The sequence below is a fragment of the Achroia grisella genome, unplaced genomic scaffold (assembly GCF_030625045.1).
Source record: "Achroia grisella isolate CSIRO2021 unplaced genomic scaffold, CSIRO_AGI_Agris_v1 utg567, whole genome shotgun sequence".
NCBI lineage: Eukaryota > Metazoa > Arthropoda > Insecta > Lepidoptera > Pyralidae > Achroia > Achroia grisella.
Genome location: NW_026712947.1, coordinates 2,670,053 through 2,687,996, shown reverse-complemented (window position 1 = coordinate 2,687,996; position 17,944 = coordinate 2,670,053). Strand labels below are relative to the sequence as shown.

Genomic DNA, 17,944 nt, shown 5'->3' with positions numbered 1-17,944 from the left:
AAGCGTGTTAAATATAAGGTGGAGTCGCCGCGTGCTGCTCGCTTCCTCCCGCGCCCGCCGCCCCCCGCGCCCCCGGACGGGGCTCCCACACCAAATAAATTCATATAAAAAAAAACAAAGATAAGTATCTACATGTTGTTAACGAAACACTGCGATTTAGTGTGGCGGCCCCGGGGGGCTGCGGGGGGCGCGCGCTGCGGGGTCGGGGGGCACGGGGGGCACGGGGGGGGACGGCCCGCACGCACCTGCACAACGAAAAACAACGCATTATAATTGATATACTCGCTAACAAAATCGAAATTACAAATATATTACCTTTTTTTATGAATTTGAGTGACCTGTGTAAAATCTGCAGTCTGCAGTGGGGAGTGGGAAGGTGAACTGGCTCCGTACATGGGGGCGGGCGGCGGGGGGTCGTACCTGGGGGCCCCGCTAGCGGCGGTAGGCGGCGCGCGGCTGGAAGCGCGCGGTTACAAATATATTTTTTTTTATGGGGGCCCCGCTAATTTGAAGCGGGCGGCGGGGGGCGGGGGCGGGCGGCGGGGGCGGGGGTCGTACCTGGGGGCCCCGCTAGCGGCGGTGGCGCGCGGCTGGACAGCGGGCGGCGGGGGCGGGGGTCGTAAGCGGCGGTAGGCGGCGCGCGGCTGGATGCGTGGACAGCGGGCGGCGGGGGGCGGGGGGCGGGGGGTCGTACCTGGGGGCCCCGCTAGCGGCGGTAGGCGGCGCGCGGCTGGAAGGCGGCGCGGTGCGTGGACAGCGGGCGGCGGGCGGCGGGGGGTCGTACCTGGGGGCCCCGCTAGCGGCGGTAGGCGGCGCGCGGCTGGAAGGCGGCGCGGTGCGTGGACAGCGGGCGGCGGGGGGCGGGGGGCGGGGGGTCGTACCTGGGGGCCCCGCTAGCGGCGGTAGGCGGCGCGCGGCTGGAAGGCGGCGCGGTGCGTGGACAGCGGGCGGCGGGCGGCGGGGGGTCGTACCTGGGGGCCCCGCTAGCGGCGGTAGGCGGCGCGCGGCTGGAAGGCGGCGCGGTGCGTGGACAGCGGGCGGCGGGGGGCGGGGGGCCGGGGGGTCGTACCTGGGGGCCCCGCTAGCGGCGGTAGGCGGCGCGCGGCTGGACGGCGGCGCGGTGCGTGGACAGCGGGCGGCGGGCGGCGGGGGTCGTAGGGGGCCCCGCTGCGGCGGTAACGGCGCGGTGCGTGGACAGCGGGCGGCGGGGGCGGGGGTCGTACCTGGGGGCCCCGCTAGCGGCGGTAGGCGGCGCGCGGCTGGAAGGCGGGGCGGTGCGTGGACTGCGGGCGGGGGGGGGCGGGGGGTCGTACCTGGGGGCCCCGCTAGCGGCGGTAGGCGGCGCGCGGCTGGAAGGCGGCGCGGTGCGTGGACAGCGGGCGGCGGGCGGCGGGGGGCGGGGGGGGCGTACCGGGGGGCCCCGCTAGCGGCGGTAGGCGGCGCGCGGCTGGAAGGCGGCGCGGTGCGTGGACAGCGGGCGGCGGGGGGCGGGGGGCGGGGGGTCGTACCTGGGGGCCCCGCTAGCGGCGGTAGGCGGCGCGCGGCTGGAAGGCGGCGCGGTGCGTGGAGCGGGGGCGGGGGCGGGGGTCGTACCTGGGGGCCCCGCTAGCGGCGGCGCGCGGCGTGGACAGCGGGCGGCGGGCGGCGGGGGGTCGTACCTGGGGGCCCCGCTAGCGGCGGTAGGCGGCGCGCGGCTGGAAGGCGGCGCGGTGCGTGGACAGCGGGCGGCGGGGGGCGGGGGGCGGGGGGTCGTACCTGGGGGCCCTAGGCGGCGGGCGGTAGGCGCTAGCGGCGGGTGCGTGGACAGGGGCGGCGGGCGGCGGGGGCGGCGCGCGGCGCGCGGCTGGAAGGCGGCGCGGTGCGTGGACAGCGGGCGGCGGGGGGCGGGGGGGGGGGCCCCGGCGGGGCTGGAAGCGCGGCGCGGTGCGTGGACAGCGGGCGGCGGGGGGGGGGGGTCCCCGCTAGCGGCGGTAGGCGGCGCGCGGCTGGAAGGCGGCGCGGTGCGTGGACAGCGGGCGGCGGGGGGCGGGGGGCGGGGGGTCGTACCTGGGGGCCCCGCTAGCGGCGGTAGGCGGCGCGCGGCTGGAAGGCGGCGCGGTGCGTGGACAGCGGGCGGCGGCGCGGCGGTTCTCGTCCGCGCGCCTTCTTCTCCTCCACGTTCAGCTTCACGCCGTCCGCGCTGTCCGGCGGGAAGAACAGCGGCTGTAACATTCCATTATCATCCATTAAAAAAAAGTCACAGACTAGACCACTCAGAGCATCAAAAATGCCCCCACCGACATGCCTACAAACGAATAAATAAGGAGTAGTGTAGGTACCGCTGCGTGGAGGCAGTCCTGCGCGGCCTGCGGCGTCTCGTAGGTGATGAACCCGTAGTTGGGGTGGTGTCCGCCGGGCTTGCCGTGCACCCGCAGCTCTGCGACGGGCCCGAACCGTGCGAACAGCGCGCGCAGCGCCTCCTCGGTGGCGCTGTGCGGCAGGTTGCCCAGGAACAGCTGCTGCGAGTCGGAGTAGCGCCGCGCGCCCCCCGCGCCGCCGCCCGCCTCCGCTGCACACACACACACACGCGCACACGTCGGGGGACGCCCACACAGACACACTCCCCCTCGGTGACACCGCGACACGTCATGGGTCGTTGAACCTTAATGATACGTGGTGACACTACAGTGGCCGTCCGTACCTATATTACCCTCCTAGTAACATGGTAACACTACCCGTGTGTTGGAAAGGGTAAAGTCACATGGGGAAAGGTCTATACCACCCCTGCTCCCCTCGGATATAAGCAGTGACACCACGCCACGTGAGGGGCTGTCCATCCACCTCTCTCTTGGTAATACGTGATGACACCGTGCCACATAGGAAGCCGTCATTATACACCCTTTCATTTTACCATTTTTTTTATATTCATCACTTCAAGAAAAACAATACATATATTGTGTTCATTTATACAGGGTGTATTGTTTTTATTTAAAACGGGATGTACTTGTAATATTATATGATTTTTGCTTAGGCTTTTCAGATTTCACGTGAATAATGTTCATAAACCACATTTTCTAGTCTAAATATTATTACGATGATTCCGGTAAGTTCTAAATATTATTACGATGATCAGTGCTCTCTGATATGATGAATTTCATAATATTTATATTATTTAAAGTTTTTGTTGTAAATAACTAATTAAGTTAGTAACTTATGAGCCACTTAATGAGATGTTTTAGATGTCTGAATAATTGATATTATCGAGATTCTAGTCTATAATAGACATGAACATATCCCATACACTGTTATCATTATTGTATGCCATCGTGGTATAAAAAAAAATTTTGTTTGCCATTCTTTATTCTACAGATTATGTACAAAAGGAAAGATGAATTAGAAAATAAATGGGTACAATAGCGAACTTATCCCAAACTGATCTATAGGGGGGAAGGGGACTGTGGACTATGGGACACAGTCACCTAGATACATCAAAATAATAATTGCATTTAATAATGTCTAGTAAGACAAATCCAATGTTGTGTACTAAGCACTGCTGTGTCTAAACTGTGTCACCGCACCTTACATTTTCCTATTGTTATTTAGTATATAAGATCATTATTTCTACGTACATATTGTCAGTTTATTATCATCTGTAATATACATCGTCTCGACCAACAACATCGTATCATTCACCCGCAACATGGACTGATAATCTTATTGCTAGCAATGTACCATGTCAGGTTGATCAATGGTTCCCCCTGGAAACCATTGTGATAAATTCTTGGTGAATTTGTCATGATGGGCTAACTGACCTGACCTCATATACATATATCATCCTCCACTGGTGCCCCGCCAGCGTAAACCATTAGCGCAGGCGGGTGCACCATTCCATTATAATAAAAAAAAACCATTCCTTATTTCTTCTTATGAAACCGTATAATTACCACGTATTAGATTCTGAATAAAAAATCATCTATTCAAAAGAGCAACACACAAGTTACTTGCTCATTCTTGTTGTTCCGTATTCCGAAACTCCTTAGTCTAAGCAGGTTGTATCACCGGGTTGCTTACTGAACCAAAGGGCGCTCGGTAATACTGGCCACATATAAAAACATGTGGCCACTTAAATTTCAAAAAAACAATAATAAAACAATTGAAAATAAGAACTGGAATTAAAAGGACACTCCGTATTTTTATCTATATAAAACAAGATAATTAATGATTTATTTAACACATTATAATTGTTTTTGATGAAAATATACACTGTAGAGTGCGTGGCCACTAAACAGTACTACACATCGGGACGTTACTGAGCAAAGGTGAGTAAGTTTGGTGTTACATTGCTTACTTTGGGGTGTTCGGAGTGTGGAGGACGTTCTTCCAGGTCAAATCGTATTTTTACTTCCTTTTCCATTAATTATTTTCTTTTCAATAAATACAGTCCACTCTCTCTTTTATATATTAATTTATAAGGATTCGTAATTCAACACTTGTGATGAATCTGCGTTCCGAATGAGTGGTAGAACAAAAAATGTGACTATTCAAAAGTGCTTGTATGAACACATTATGAGTGGGGCAGCTATTTGTACCCGTTCCGAGGATTGTCACTTATTAGTGGGACAGATACTAAAACTCATTACGCTCATTGCCGTTTAAAAGTGGGGAATGTATTACTACCCTTTTAAAATAAATCATTTAAAGAGACACAAGGAAAATATATATATACATATCAGTTACACCGCCTTACTACCGATGGTCGCGGGTTCGATTCCTCGCACGGCACAAACATTTGTATTCATGAGTATGATTGTTTGTATCGGTCTGGGTGTCTTCTATGTATAATATGTATGTATTTACAAAAAAAAATATCTATGTATGTATGTATCAGTTGTCTAGTACCCATAACACAAGCTTTAGCTAGCTTAACTTGGGTCTAGATGGCGCTGTGTGAATTGTCCTGAGATTATTATTATTATATCATAGTATAAAACAAAGTCTCTGTCAGTCTGTCCTTATGTATGCTTAAATCTTTAAAACTACGCAACGGATTTTGAAGCGGTTTTTTTAATAGATAGAGTGATTCAAGAGGAAGGTTTATATATATGCGTGTTATAGTATAGAACAAGCCTAGAAATTCAAAGATTTGTAATACCTGCCTCGTTCATAATGTGTTCAGTTTACTTGATGAGACAGCATTCCGAATGAGCGGTAGATTAAAAAAAAATGTTATGACTATTCAAAAGTGCTTCAATGTAAGTTTATTTGAATAAATGATTTTCTATTCTATTCTTGAACAAACATTATTTCTATTTCTATATCTGGCGACGTGATACATGCGTATTAGTATGTTAGTATGGTAGTATTTACATTTAGAAATACCGATATCCGGGTAGACGCGTGCGGGGCGCGGGCGCTGGTCTAGTGCCGCGGGCGCGGGGCCCGGCGGGGCGGCGGGGCCCGAGGGCGCGGGCCCGGGGCCCGGCGCGGGGCCCGCGGGGGGCGCGGCGCCGCCGCCGGACCCCGACTTCAGCAGGTTCGCGTACGTCTTCGGCTCGGGCGCCGCCGCCGGCACCGCTACGACAATACGTTTTTTTTAATGAGTAATGGGGGCTGCCGGACAACCAGCGCTGTATAGGTGCACCTCATTGAGGTTGTACTTGTGATATAGTGATGCATTTCAGCAGGTAGGGTAAGATTGTGCCAGTGTACGTTGGATAAGTAACTTTATCTACCGTCAGATAGTCATACAGTGGTTAATATATATATATAAAGAAATTCTTTATAATAATATAATTAAATATTTCAACAATTAAAATTTTGGCGCGTTCAGCGCTGTTGATTGCAAGGAGTGTCAAAGGGAGCTGTCAATAGAAACAACATAAAAATGGATCGTGCAAAAACAAGTGTGCGTGAATAAGTTTATATAACATATATTATAAAAAGACAGTAATAGTTCTTTTAAGAAAAAGGTAAAATCATATTACCTCTCTACTGCTATGTGATTAGTGTCATCATTGTATATATATCTTTGTAGTATTTATTGTTTGATTTAGTATATATTTATGGTTATCATATATTTATTATAAATGTAATTTTTTTGTTTATGTATTCAAGTACATATTATATATTAATATATATATTTTTTTTTATCTTTATGTATATTTTATTAGTATCTGTATTTTGGACATTATATTTTTATGTTTAGTTTTAATTATTTTGACATTTTCATAAAAAATATAATTTGCACATTTTAACCCACTCAACACTTCCTATGCCACGCTCTATTGGGTTGACTGGAAGAGATCTCTTTTAGAGATAAGTCCTCCTTTGTTAACATTAGCTGTAATTAATATACTTACAAATGTATTTAAGTGCAATAAAGAATATTTATAGTTGAATAATAATTGTAATAAACTTTAAATGTCGTTTCTTTGTTTACAGGTGAGTTATATGTGTGATTCATTATTTCAGTGTTAAATAATTGTAGTGTTTTAAAATTAAATAAAACATTTCTTTGTTTACAGAGAAACTAATTTTAGTTTATTTTATAAAGAAACCCTGAAAATATCATTATATATATAATTTTAGTAACTAGTGTAAAGTAGAGTAAATCAAATGTAACAGTTAATATACAAGTTCCACCCTACTGTGTTACTCTCACCACCGCTCCTGCCATCACATACTTAAGCAACAGTTGAGGTCGCTTTTATTTTCAACTTTCTATGTTATTTTTTATTTCTTCCTAGCTGTACCCACGGTTATGTCCGCTTGGAATTAAATCTTATTTTTCTAAAATAAAAGTAAGCCTAAGTTACTCCTTATTACATTAGTTACCTGCCAAAAAAAAGTCCCGTCAAAATCGGTCCAACCATTTCAGAGATTAGCCGGAACAAACAGACAGACAGACAAAAATTGTTTAAAATGTTATTTTGGTGTATGTACCGTATTTATATTCATATGCATGTAGTAAAAAACGGTTATTTCAATATTACAAACAGACTACTCTAATTTTATTTATATGTATAGATGTGAAAATAGGGATGTTTGTTACACTTTTACGCAAAAACTACTGAACTGATCATCATGAAATTTTATACACATATTCTTGACGGTAGGAGAGAAATCCTGACTGTAAGGCTCGCTTAGTTTTGATGTCAATGAATAAATAAATGCCATAGAGGAAGATCATCCGAGTCCCCTCTCATACTGACGAGGTATCTTGTGAGTTTGATTTGATGCGTGTGAAATTGCGGGCACAACTAGTTAAAGCATAATGTTGAGAGTGGCGCGTACCAGGTTGTGGTGGCGGAGAAGGCTCCCGTTCTCGTTCGGGCTCTCGCTCGGGCTCGGGCACAGGCTCGGGCGCTGCCACCGCGCTCGGTTCAGGCTCCAGTTCGCGCTCAACCACGCCGCTCGGCAAGCTCGCAGCTGGAACTAAACATTGTTATGTGTCACATCACTCACAACTCGACGGACTCGGTGGTGTGGCGGCTGACGACCGATTAATGTACAAATTTTTTATTTTTATTTATTAGTTCTACAAAACTGGATGTCTTACATAGTACATAACTTAATACACATAAAACAAACTATTTAAGTAACACATCCTTCTAGATGTAGACACAGCATGCATAACTTAATTTTTACACACACAAAATGACACTATACAATAATAATTTGTATTAATAGAGAATTATGTTATAAAGCTTTCTTGTATTTCAAGAAAATTACAATTTAATGACCGTTTAATATTACTGACTGATGCACCGAAAATATCAAATATGTGTCTGACATTATTACAATTCTCACACATTCGATATACCGGGGAGTATTTGCCATAGTTAGTTCTACACTTGGGGAGATTAAAAGTTTTTCTATTGAGCAGTCTGCTACATGATCGTGGAACTACTATACCAATATTTTGTAGAATATCAGGGCAATCGACTATTCCGTCTAAGATTTTATATAAAAGTACCAATTCAGATGTTTCGCGACGTCTTGAAAGGGAAATAATTCCATAATATTTGAGTCTAGAATTATACGAGGTAAGATGTTTACATTGATTATCCGAAAAAGCAAGATGGTAAAGAATTATTTTTTGTACTTTCTCTAATCTCATATTGTGAACCTGGTACTTAGGATTCCAAACGGGGCTACAATATTCAAGAATACTCCGTACAAACCTATTATAAAGCAGAATGGCTATTTCAAAGCATTTGAAAAAATTATTTTGTCATACTACTAATGCAATACTAACAATTACCTTCCCCCTGATATTACCTAAATGTCGTTTGGCTAAAGTTAGTAATTCGTTTGATGGCAATTGCGTAAGGTTTTACAACAAAATACCAGAGTCTGTTATAAATCTGCATGAAAAAAGATTTAAATGTCATATAAAACACTTCCTTTGCAAAAAAAGTGTACTATAAAATTGAAGAATTCGTTAACGATAATAATGTTTTTATAGAAAAACTTTAAATCCATAGCACTGACAATATTATCTGATTACACTAATAATGTGTGCGTAGCGATTTCTATGTTGATTATCGCATGCCTCTCACTAATTATACTGTAATTATTATACAAAAAAAACATCTATTCAAAAGAACTACACACAAGTTTCTTGCTCATTCTTCTTGTGATGAATCTGTATTCCGAATGAGTGGTAGAATCAAAATATGACTATTCAAAAGTGCTTGTAATGAGTTTATTTGAATAAAGATTATTTCTATTTCTATTTCCTGTCTATGCGTGCTCAAGATTCGAGGTTGTCGCAGTTGCTGGAGAATCTCCCCCTCAATGCTATAAGGGATGGTTTCAAGGACGAGAGTCTTCACAGTTCTTTTTATTTCACTTGTTATGCACTATTATTGGAACGATATAACATCATTACTTAGTATAAAACAAAGTCGCTGTCGCTGTCTGTCCCTATGTATGCTTAAATCTTTAAAACTACTCAACAGATTTTGAAGTGGTTTCTTTTAATAGATAGAGTGATTCAAGAGGAAGGTTTTATATATGTAATACTTGTACACCCGTGCGAAGCCGGGGCGAGTAGCTAGTTTTATAATAAGTTTTTTTTAGACACTTGAATCTTTTTTCTATCAGTTTGTTGTAAAACTTTACTTCATTTCAATTCCAATCGCCCAGGGAGTGTGTACTCTTCGTTGATGAGGTCGTCTGGTTCAAGTGTGAGTAGGTAGTGAGTACCTTGGAGCGCCGACACGAGGTGCCTGGCGTCGTCGTGGGGCGGGTGTCCGTTGACCGGGGCGGGGGCGGGCGCGGGGGCGGGTGCGGGGGCGGGCGCGGGGGGCGACACGTGGGGCAGGTGGGGCGGCGCGGGGAAGGCGGCGGCGGGGAACGACGCGGGCGGCGGCGGCGGCGGCGGGAAGTACCCCCCCGCGCCGCCCGCCTCCTCCTCCTCGCCCTCCGACCGCCCGGAGCCCTCGCCCTCCTCGTCAGAGAACACTATGTCCTGTGACAGACCATCGCACGTTGCACACCACAGATATATCTCCTTTGGAGAGTTTACAATCTCACCCACTGTTTCTAAACCTTCTATAAACTATGCCCTACCTTAACCTTTCTAAAACCGTTTCCCTCTGCCCCCTCCCTTATATAATATATATAAATTTTAATTTAAAAAAAAAAATTTTCACTTAAAAAAATCTAAGAATTGATAAACACAATAAGTGTACATAACCTAGTACCTTTAATCATAGTTAATCAACATCAACATCAACAGCCTTAAAAATAAGTAAACTAATTGAATTGTATCGAATTCTGTATCTTTATTTTTGAAGCTAGAATAATGAATTTTTTTTTATTTGTTTTTTGTCGGGTTAGGTCATTAAATATTTTTTCATTATTTGGTCACTACTCAACGTGGACGAAGTCGCGGGTGCAGCTAGTATTTATAATTTTTATATAAAATATATAACTCAAAGGTGACTGACATAGTAATCTATCAACGCACAGCCCAAGCCACTGGACGGATCGGGCTGAAATTTGGCATGCAAGTAGATGTTATGACGTAGGCATCCGCTAATAAAGGATTTTGATTAATTCTACCCCCAAGGGGATAAAATAGGGGATGAAACTTTGTCAATTTTAAACCGATCGGGCTGAGACTTTACATGCAAAAAGCTCCTATGACGTAGGCATCTCCTAAGAAAGAATTTTGATAAATTCCACCCCTAAGAGGATAAATTAACGCGAGCGAAGCCGCGGGCAAAAGCTAGTTTTTATATAAAATGAATATATAAATTCAAGACTGGCCTGGTAACGGAAGATGTCGTTGTGGACGTAGTACTTCTTGGGCGACTGCGCTGCTAGCACGAAGGTCTGCGTGAAGCGCCTCATGGGTGCTCCGCCGTTGCTGAGCTCGCCCGTCACCTGCACCACCACGCCGTTGCCCAGCGTCGCTTGCGCGTCCACCTGCCACCACACCACCATTTATCACTACACCACACCACACATGACCACTTTATATGATCTCCAGTACAGAACTCATCATATCTAATTGCATTCAAAATTCAAAATGTCTTTATTCATGTAGGTCTATTACAGACTTATGATATGTTAAATCTACCGTCAGTTCGGAATGATTTCGAAATGAGAAGAACTGACAAGAAACTCAGCTCTGATAACTCTTTAAGCACTATGGGGAATATAAGTAAGTAATAGGGCTGCTTTATATGGAGTTTATTCACAGACAAAAGATAGGCGATCATCCGTATGCGAAACGATCCACCCTCAGAACTTTATAAGGCGCTTACCCTACATTACAAGCTCGTATTCTTTTCAAATAAATGTTGCACATGTTTACAATAATACAGAATCATTTGCAATACAAATTGCAATCAGCAACTTTGTTTTATAATAGTATAAAACAAAGTCACTGTCGCTGTGTGTCCGTCCCTATTGTAAGAAGCACTAATAATGATGGACGACTGAGGCTTTGAAGCCGGCTACCGCAAGGAAACCCCAAGTAGCGCCCGTGACTTGTGACACGGGTGTAGGTTTAAAAGGCCGTTTTAGAATGCATTAACACTCACCTTCACTACTTGCAGCTTCCCCCCAGGCCCAACTAAGACCGGGATAAACCCATTGCTAATACAATTCACTTTAATATCCAAAACACAACTGGCACGCTCTGCGCTCGTCGACTGAATGCCGCGCCTCACGCAACGAAAGAGGATTATTCAACTACCGACCTCCGTATTTATAGACCAAAGTCAGTGTAGTAGGTTGGTCTATAAATACTAGATGGCGCTATTTACAATATTCGAAATAATCCTTACATCGGGTACTTCATTACTACTAAAAACAAACTACCTTCTTTTAATATATTTTTAAAATATAGGATTTTTTCTACAATAATGATGTGAATTCTAACACTATGTATGCTTAAATCTTTAAAACTACGCAACGGATTTTGAAGCGGTTATTTTAATAGATAGAGTGATTCAAGAGAAAGGTTTAGATATGTAATTCATGTACAGCCGGTGAAACCTGGACGAGTAGTATAAAAAAAAAATACCTGACTGATCTTGGCATGGCAGTCGCGGAAGTTGAGCTGCTGTATGCGGTTGTGTATCTGCTTCTGGCCGACGACGGGCAGGGTCTCGCGGTTGGGCGCGTCCAGACCACCGTGAACGAACGACGAGTAGTTGTTGTAGAATCTGCAGATCAATAAAGCACCGGTTTAATCTAACGAACGAGTCCTGCAGCGGATCCAGCATCGTCACGTAGCCCTGCTTACGCATTGGGTTCGCGAAAAATATCCCACCTGGATGTTAATACGATATCTAAATATATATAACTCAAAGGTGACTGACATAGTGATCTATCAGCGCACAGCCCAAACCACTGGACGGATCGGGCTGAAATTTGGCATGCAGGTAGATGTTATGACGTAGGCATCCGCTAAGATTTTGATAAATTCCAGCCCTAAGGGTATAAAATAGGGGATGAAAGTTTGTATAAATCTTCTTAGATTTTCGACTGATTGAACTGAAATTAAAGATTAGAGCTACTATGATAAAGACGTTCGCTTAAATAGGATTTTGATAAATTCAACCCCCATGGGGATGAAATAAGGGATGATGCAGGATGTAAATGCATTAGTTTGAACATATCAAATACGGTTAAAAATCAATTCGAACCTATTATATACGAGTACAAATACCTGCCCCGCTCATGTGTTAATTACATTATTACTAGCTGTTCCCGCGACTTCGTCCGCGTGGAATTTAACTTTAATTTTCTAAATTAAAGGCAGCCTAACTTACTCCTTATATATTATTATACATCAGCTAGCTACCAATAAAAGTCCCGTCAAAATCGGTCCAGACATTTCAGAGATTAACCTGAACAAACAGATTTTTTTACATTTGGTGTATGTACCATATTTATATTCATATGCATGTAGTAAAAAACGGTTATTTCCATATTACAAACAGACACTCCAATTTTATTTGTATGTATAGATGAATAGATAAAGTTGAAACAATATTCAACGAAGAATAAGAATGCGACTTGTAAGTCCTTTCTTTATTACAAATGAGCTACAGATAACAATAACGTTTTGTTTGCACGCAAGGAGAACGGAGTGAAGTGATTCTTAGAATCTTTTCATGCACTTTGTAAGTTTAACTTGTGGCAATAATTGTTAGGGACCTATCTATACTAAAATTATAAAGCTGAAGAGTCTGTTTGTTTGAACGCGCTAAGCTCAGGAACTACTAATTCGAATTGAATTTTTTTTGTGTTGAATAGTCCATTTGTCGAGGAAGGCTTTAAGCTATATAACATTACGCCACGACCAATGAAGCATCAAAAATGTTGCAAAAACTGGTAAAATTACTCATTTGAGGGCTTCTGTTGAGTGAGCTAAATAAGAATGCGATTTTACAAGTCCTGTATTATAAATAACTAGCTGTCCTGGCAAACGTTGTTTTGCCTTAAAATAAAAATAAAAAATTAGGGGTGGACTACCCCTAACATTTAGAGGGATGAAAAATAGATGTTGGCCGATTCTCAGACCTACGCTCAGAAAATTTCATGAGAATCGGTCAAGCCGTTTCGGAGGAGTATGGGAACGAAAACTGTAACACGAGAATTTTATATATAAGATAATAAAAATCACAGGACAATTCACACAGCGCCATCTAGACCCAAGTTAAGCTAGCTAATGCTTGTATTATAGGTACTAGATAACTGATATACATAGATATATTTTTTTTTGTAAATACATACATATTACACATAGAAAACACCCAGACCGATACAAACACTCATACTCATGAATACAAATGTTTGTGCCGTGCGAGGAATCGAACCCGCTCGACCATCGGTCGTAAAGCGGTGTGCCGCTAGACCACCGAGGTCATCGAATGGGCTACAGATAACAATAACGTTTTGTTTGCACGCAGGGAGAACGCAGTGAAGTGATTCTTAGAATCTTTTCATGCACTTTGTAAGTTTAACTTGTGGCAATAATTGTTATGGACCTATTGTTTGTATCGCTTTAGGAACTCATTTATTTCGACTGCTTAACCTTTTTCTATTGTAAAGGCATGTAAATGATCGTTAGGATTTCAACGCGTGTTAATTTTTAACTTATACACTAGCTGATACGCGCGACTTCGTCTGTGTTACATATTCCAACATGTTTTTGCAACATTTTCATTGGTCGTAGCATGTTATATAGCTTACCAGCTGTGCCCGCCACTTCGTAGCTTGATATTTTTAGCATATATGTTATTCTGATGTACATATAAGCTATAATATAGCTGTAAAGTTTAATCAAAATCCGTTCAGTAGTTTTTGCGTGAAAGAGTTACAAACTTTCGCGTTTATAATATTATTCAGATAAGATACGATTCCTCAATAGATGGAAAGAATTTTCTAAAATTGGTTGAGAAGATTAGGTTACCTCTTAAAAATTAAATTCCACACTAATATTGTAAAACGGCTGGATGAATTAGGATGACATTTTCACAGAATATAGAATTTACCTATGCAGACTAGAGTACCTGGCAATAGCTTAAAGAAAAACCATTTACCTCAATAAAGAAAGAAAGAAAGAAAAAACATTTATTGTCAACCATTATTACATATACACATTTGACAATTGTACACTTTACACATATATATACATACACATATGCACACACACACTCATATACATACATACATACTTAGAACCATTACAATAATTCATCTTATATTATTTCTAAATATGGTTGGCAACATGGCTGACACTCAGCATAAAGGAAACATACCTATGCAGATGGGCGGGCGCTTTGTTGAGCAGCGTGTAGTACTGGCGGACAAACTCGCGGCCAACGCTCTGCGGGGACGGGGACGCCTCCATTACCATCGCTGTTGTTAACAGTGCGCCAATACAGCCCTCCGCTATACCTGCAACCACAACCACCACCACAATCACATACAACTAGATAGATAGATAAAACTTCAGTTGCGACTAGCTGTACCCGCGACCTCGTCCGCGTGGAATTTAACTTGATTTTTCTAAAATAAAAGTAGCCTAAGTTACTCTATACATCAGCTACCTGCTAATGAAAGTCCCGTCAAAATCGGTCCAGCCATTTCAGAGATTAGCCAGAACAAACAGACAGACCAGTGGAGATGATGAGATGAGCATGAGGTCAGGTCAATTAGGCCATCGGGACAAATTCACCAAGAATTTATCACGATGGTTTCCAGCCGGGTGGCGGGGAACCGCGTGGAAGTCAATCTGACCTATTGCTAGCAATGTTTCCCTGCCAGCCTAAATGTTAACCAGCAAACAGATTTTCAGGTGTTTCCCAAGTCAATACCATTCCATTATCATTTAGAAAGAAAACCATGTCAGCTTGACCTTCATCTGGTTCCCCCTGGAGACCGTCATGTTAAATTCCTGGTGAATCACGATAGGCCAACTGACTGACTTTTCAGAGATTAGCCGGAACAGACAGACAAAAATTATAAGAATGTTATTTTGGTGTATGTACTGTATTTATATTCATATGAATATAGTAAAAAACAGTTATTTCAATATTACAAACAGACATTCCAATTTTATTTATATGTATAGATAATAAGATATGTATAGATATAATAAACCTAAAACAATATAAATATGCTACATAAATTTTTGACTATACTGGATGGTAGAGACAGTTTTAAAAAATACTTTTTTTTTTCTCTTCCTATCTGCAATCAGTCCCAGAACTATGAGCTGATTTTTTGGGTGTGAGAACTAAGAATGGAGTGTCCACCCTAGTAGGAGGATCTATTCCTTAAGCATACTGCAAACATTACACAATGTCGCATCTTTTTAGTCGCTTGGCTAAAGTATTTGTAGTAATTGAGCAGCCAGTTGATTTGGGTGGTTACATAGTCGCTTTTAATACTTTTCTTTACAATTGAGGATCTCCTCTTTACTGTCAGTATGCCAAGTTCCTTGTGAATTTCGTTGTTGGTGATATACCAAGGGACACCCGATACTGTTCTCAGTATAATACTTTGACTTTGATGCACTTCTCCAAAGTTGTAATAGTTTTAGAATGGACTTATAAATCAGTAGTTTATTGTCAATATACAGTTTTGTATTTCGACCAATCAGCCAGTAACGATTTTAAAGCAAATCATTAGTTTTGTATTTCGACCAATAAGCCATTAAAGATTTTTAAAGTGAATCATTAAACAATTTCTCTTGGTTTTAATATGTTCTTAAAGAATATGACATGCATAAAGAGGCCAAAGGTCCTACATGATTAAATATTTTTTTATTTAATTTCTCTTATCATTCCTAATCAAGATAAGATAACATTACAATCAGGATTCATTCTGTTATTGTAACTGACCCTTTGCTTCTAACAACAAATAAATACAAATTCAAAATATCTTTATTCATGTACGTCCATTACAGACTCTTATGATATGTCAAATCTACTGTTAGTTCAAAATGATTTCGAGATGAGAAGAACTGACAATAAACTCAGCTCGTACTCTTATCAAATAAATGTTGTACATGTCCCTGTTAAATTTCTTAATCAGTTACAAACTTTATAAAATATCATTATTACATAGTATAAAACAAAGTCACTGTTGCTGTCTGTCCATCCCTATCTATGCTTAAATCTTTAAAACTGCGCAAAGGATTTTGAAGCCTTTTTTTATAGCTAGAGTGATTCAAGAGAAAGGTTTATGTATATAATACATGTACACCCATGCGAAGCCGGGGCGAGTAGCTAGTATAATTATATAAATCAATACAATTAACTAACAGTTTGCTGTAAATGACCTATTTACCACTAAGTTCATTTATTAATAGCTATTGTGTGTTAATGGTCTGCTTCAATCACTATGACTAGCAACATAACTATGTATTTAATGTTATTTTCATGAATTTATACTATGTGGTGGTTTATATTCATAGAAAACTTATAGTTGAACTGCTTTTGTTTAAAAGACTGCTTTTTGACAGCATCTACATTCAGATTGGTATTATTCAAAACTTATATTACATTTATTTGAACAAAGAATATTTATTTTCCTTGTATTAACTAAAAATGTATAAAATATAATTATTTTTAATTCAGATTTATAGTATTTGAATACATATGTAGTTGTAGGTAAATACTATTTCCAGTTAAGTAGATTATATTTATCAAATGTAACTTTAATGACATTTAGAATTGATAATCTCGAATATTTGTTTTCGGTGACGAATATGTATGAATCGTAGTAGCTCAGTATTTTTAAGCAATGCAATGACCATTGTCATAAACAAGCAAGTAAACAACAAAATGTCATCGCGTAACAACATAATTCAGATGATTAATGCCTAATATTTATATATAAAACGTTCAGAGGACGATATAGCTCACAGGTGCGTATAGCAAACGAAAAAAGGAGCCACAAAGAGCTGGTATTGTCAAAGCACGCATGGCGACTTAATCTGGGAGATACCACATATGTATCGAGCAATTATTACTAAAAAGTGGAAATATGCAATTAAATATTAATAATACTAGTATATTTTGCAGTTACAAACGAGATGTAGCTGATAATACGGATATAATGGGGTATTAACCTTTAAAAGTAATAGGTCCGCCGACAATCAAAATATTGAATATTTAGAATATCAGAGTGTATTGAATTATCATAAACTTACCTCAGTACAATTTAGGCATCAAAATGGTGTAATTTGCGACAAACTATCACGAAAATCGCGTAATTTTCACTATAAATAAGGACTGAAAACAGAAAAAGAGACTACCTCACCGTTCGGATGTCAATTTATTTTTTAATCAATGTTGCCAGTTTCCTCATGGCCAGTGTTTTATCTTTTGAAACGTATTGCTATAACGTTTCCATTAAATATTAATTATCGTTTTAACTAGCATAGGTAGAGCTTCGACCATTTTGTTTTTTTTTGTATTCAGTTTTCAGATTCGAAAAGAGCTATAAGAAGAATTTTATGTAAACATGCTAGAAGCGTTAGATAATTTAATTTGTAGGCAACATACTTTCATTCTAATCTAGTAGTTATGAATAATGTATTGTAAAATTAAATATTATGTACTTTATTACACTAAATATATAAATAAATTTCTAATGTACAATTTACAGATTTATATTAAGTATATGTTCATGACACTCATGGTGCATACACGGCTACCGAACAGACTTATCTGGTTTGTTAGTTACTGTACAAAGTCAAACATATGTACCAGTTCTTCAGAAAATATTTTATTAATATAATTTATCAGCATTTCATCATTTAATATTTCATTATTATTATATAAATTAGTTTATGTCATTTCAATTAATATATTTGATAATGTAAAACCGCCTCTGGGAAAGAGGCGAAATGCACGATTCTTAATTGTTTAGTTTTTTCTGGGTAATTTGGCCAAATAAAACTAAAATATTCATTTTCAAAACATGA

The 17,944-nt window shown here is 41.7% G+C and overlaps 2 protein-coding genes across 2 annotated transcripts; one reads left to right on the top strand and one right to left on the bottom strand.

The window, feature by feature from the left end:
- The first annotated feature begins 393 nt into the window (after positions 1–393).
- LOC131848652 (uncharacterized) lies at positions 394–1,609 on the top strand. Its single transcript, XM_059198573.1, has 2 exons — positions 394–629; positions 661–1,609. Exons 1-2 carry the CDS (start codon positions 394–396, stop codon positions 1,607–1,609), a joined length of 1,185 nt encoding a protein of 394 aa, XP_059054556.1.
- A 438-nt stretch (positions 1,610–2,047) lies between these two features.
- LOC131848620 (ras GTPase-activating protein-binding protein 2) lies at positions 2,048–17,316 on the bottom strand. Its single transcript, XM_059198542.1, has 9 exons — positions 17,168–17,316; positions 14,268–14,406; positions 11,522–11,663; positions 10,258–10,416; positions 9,190–9,454; positions 7,273–7,413; positions 5,403–5,553; positions 2,319–2,523; positions 2,048–2,202 (listed from the first exon to the last, which is right to left on the bottom strand). Exons 2-9 carry the CDS (start codon positions 14,363–14,365, stop codon positions 2,059–2,061), a joined length of 1,305 nt encoding a protein of 434 aa, XP_059054525.1. The 5' UTR covers positions 14,366–14,406; positions 17,168–17,316; the 3' UTR covers positions 2,048–2,058.
- Positions 17,317–17,944: the final 628 nt, after the last annotated feature.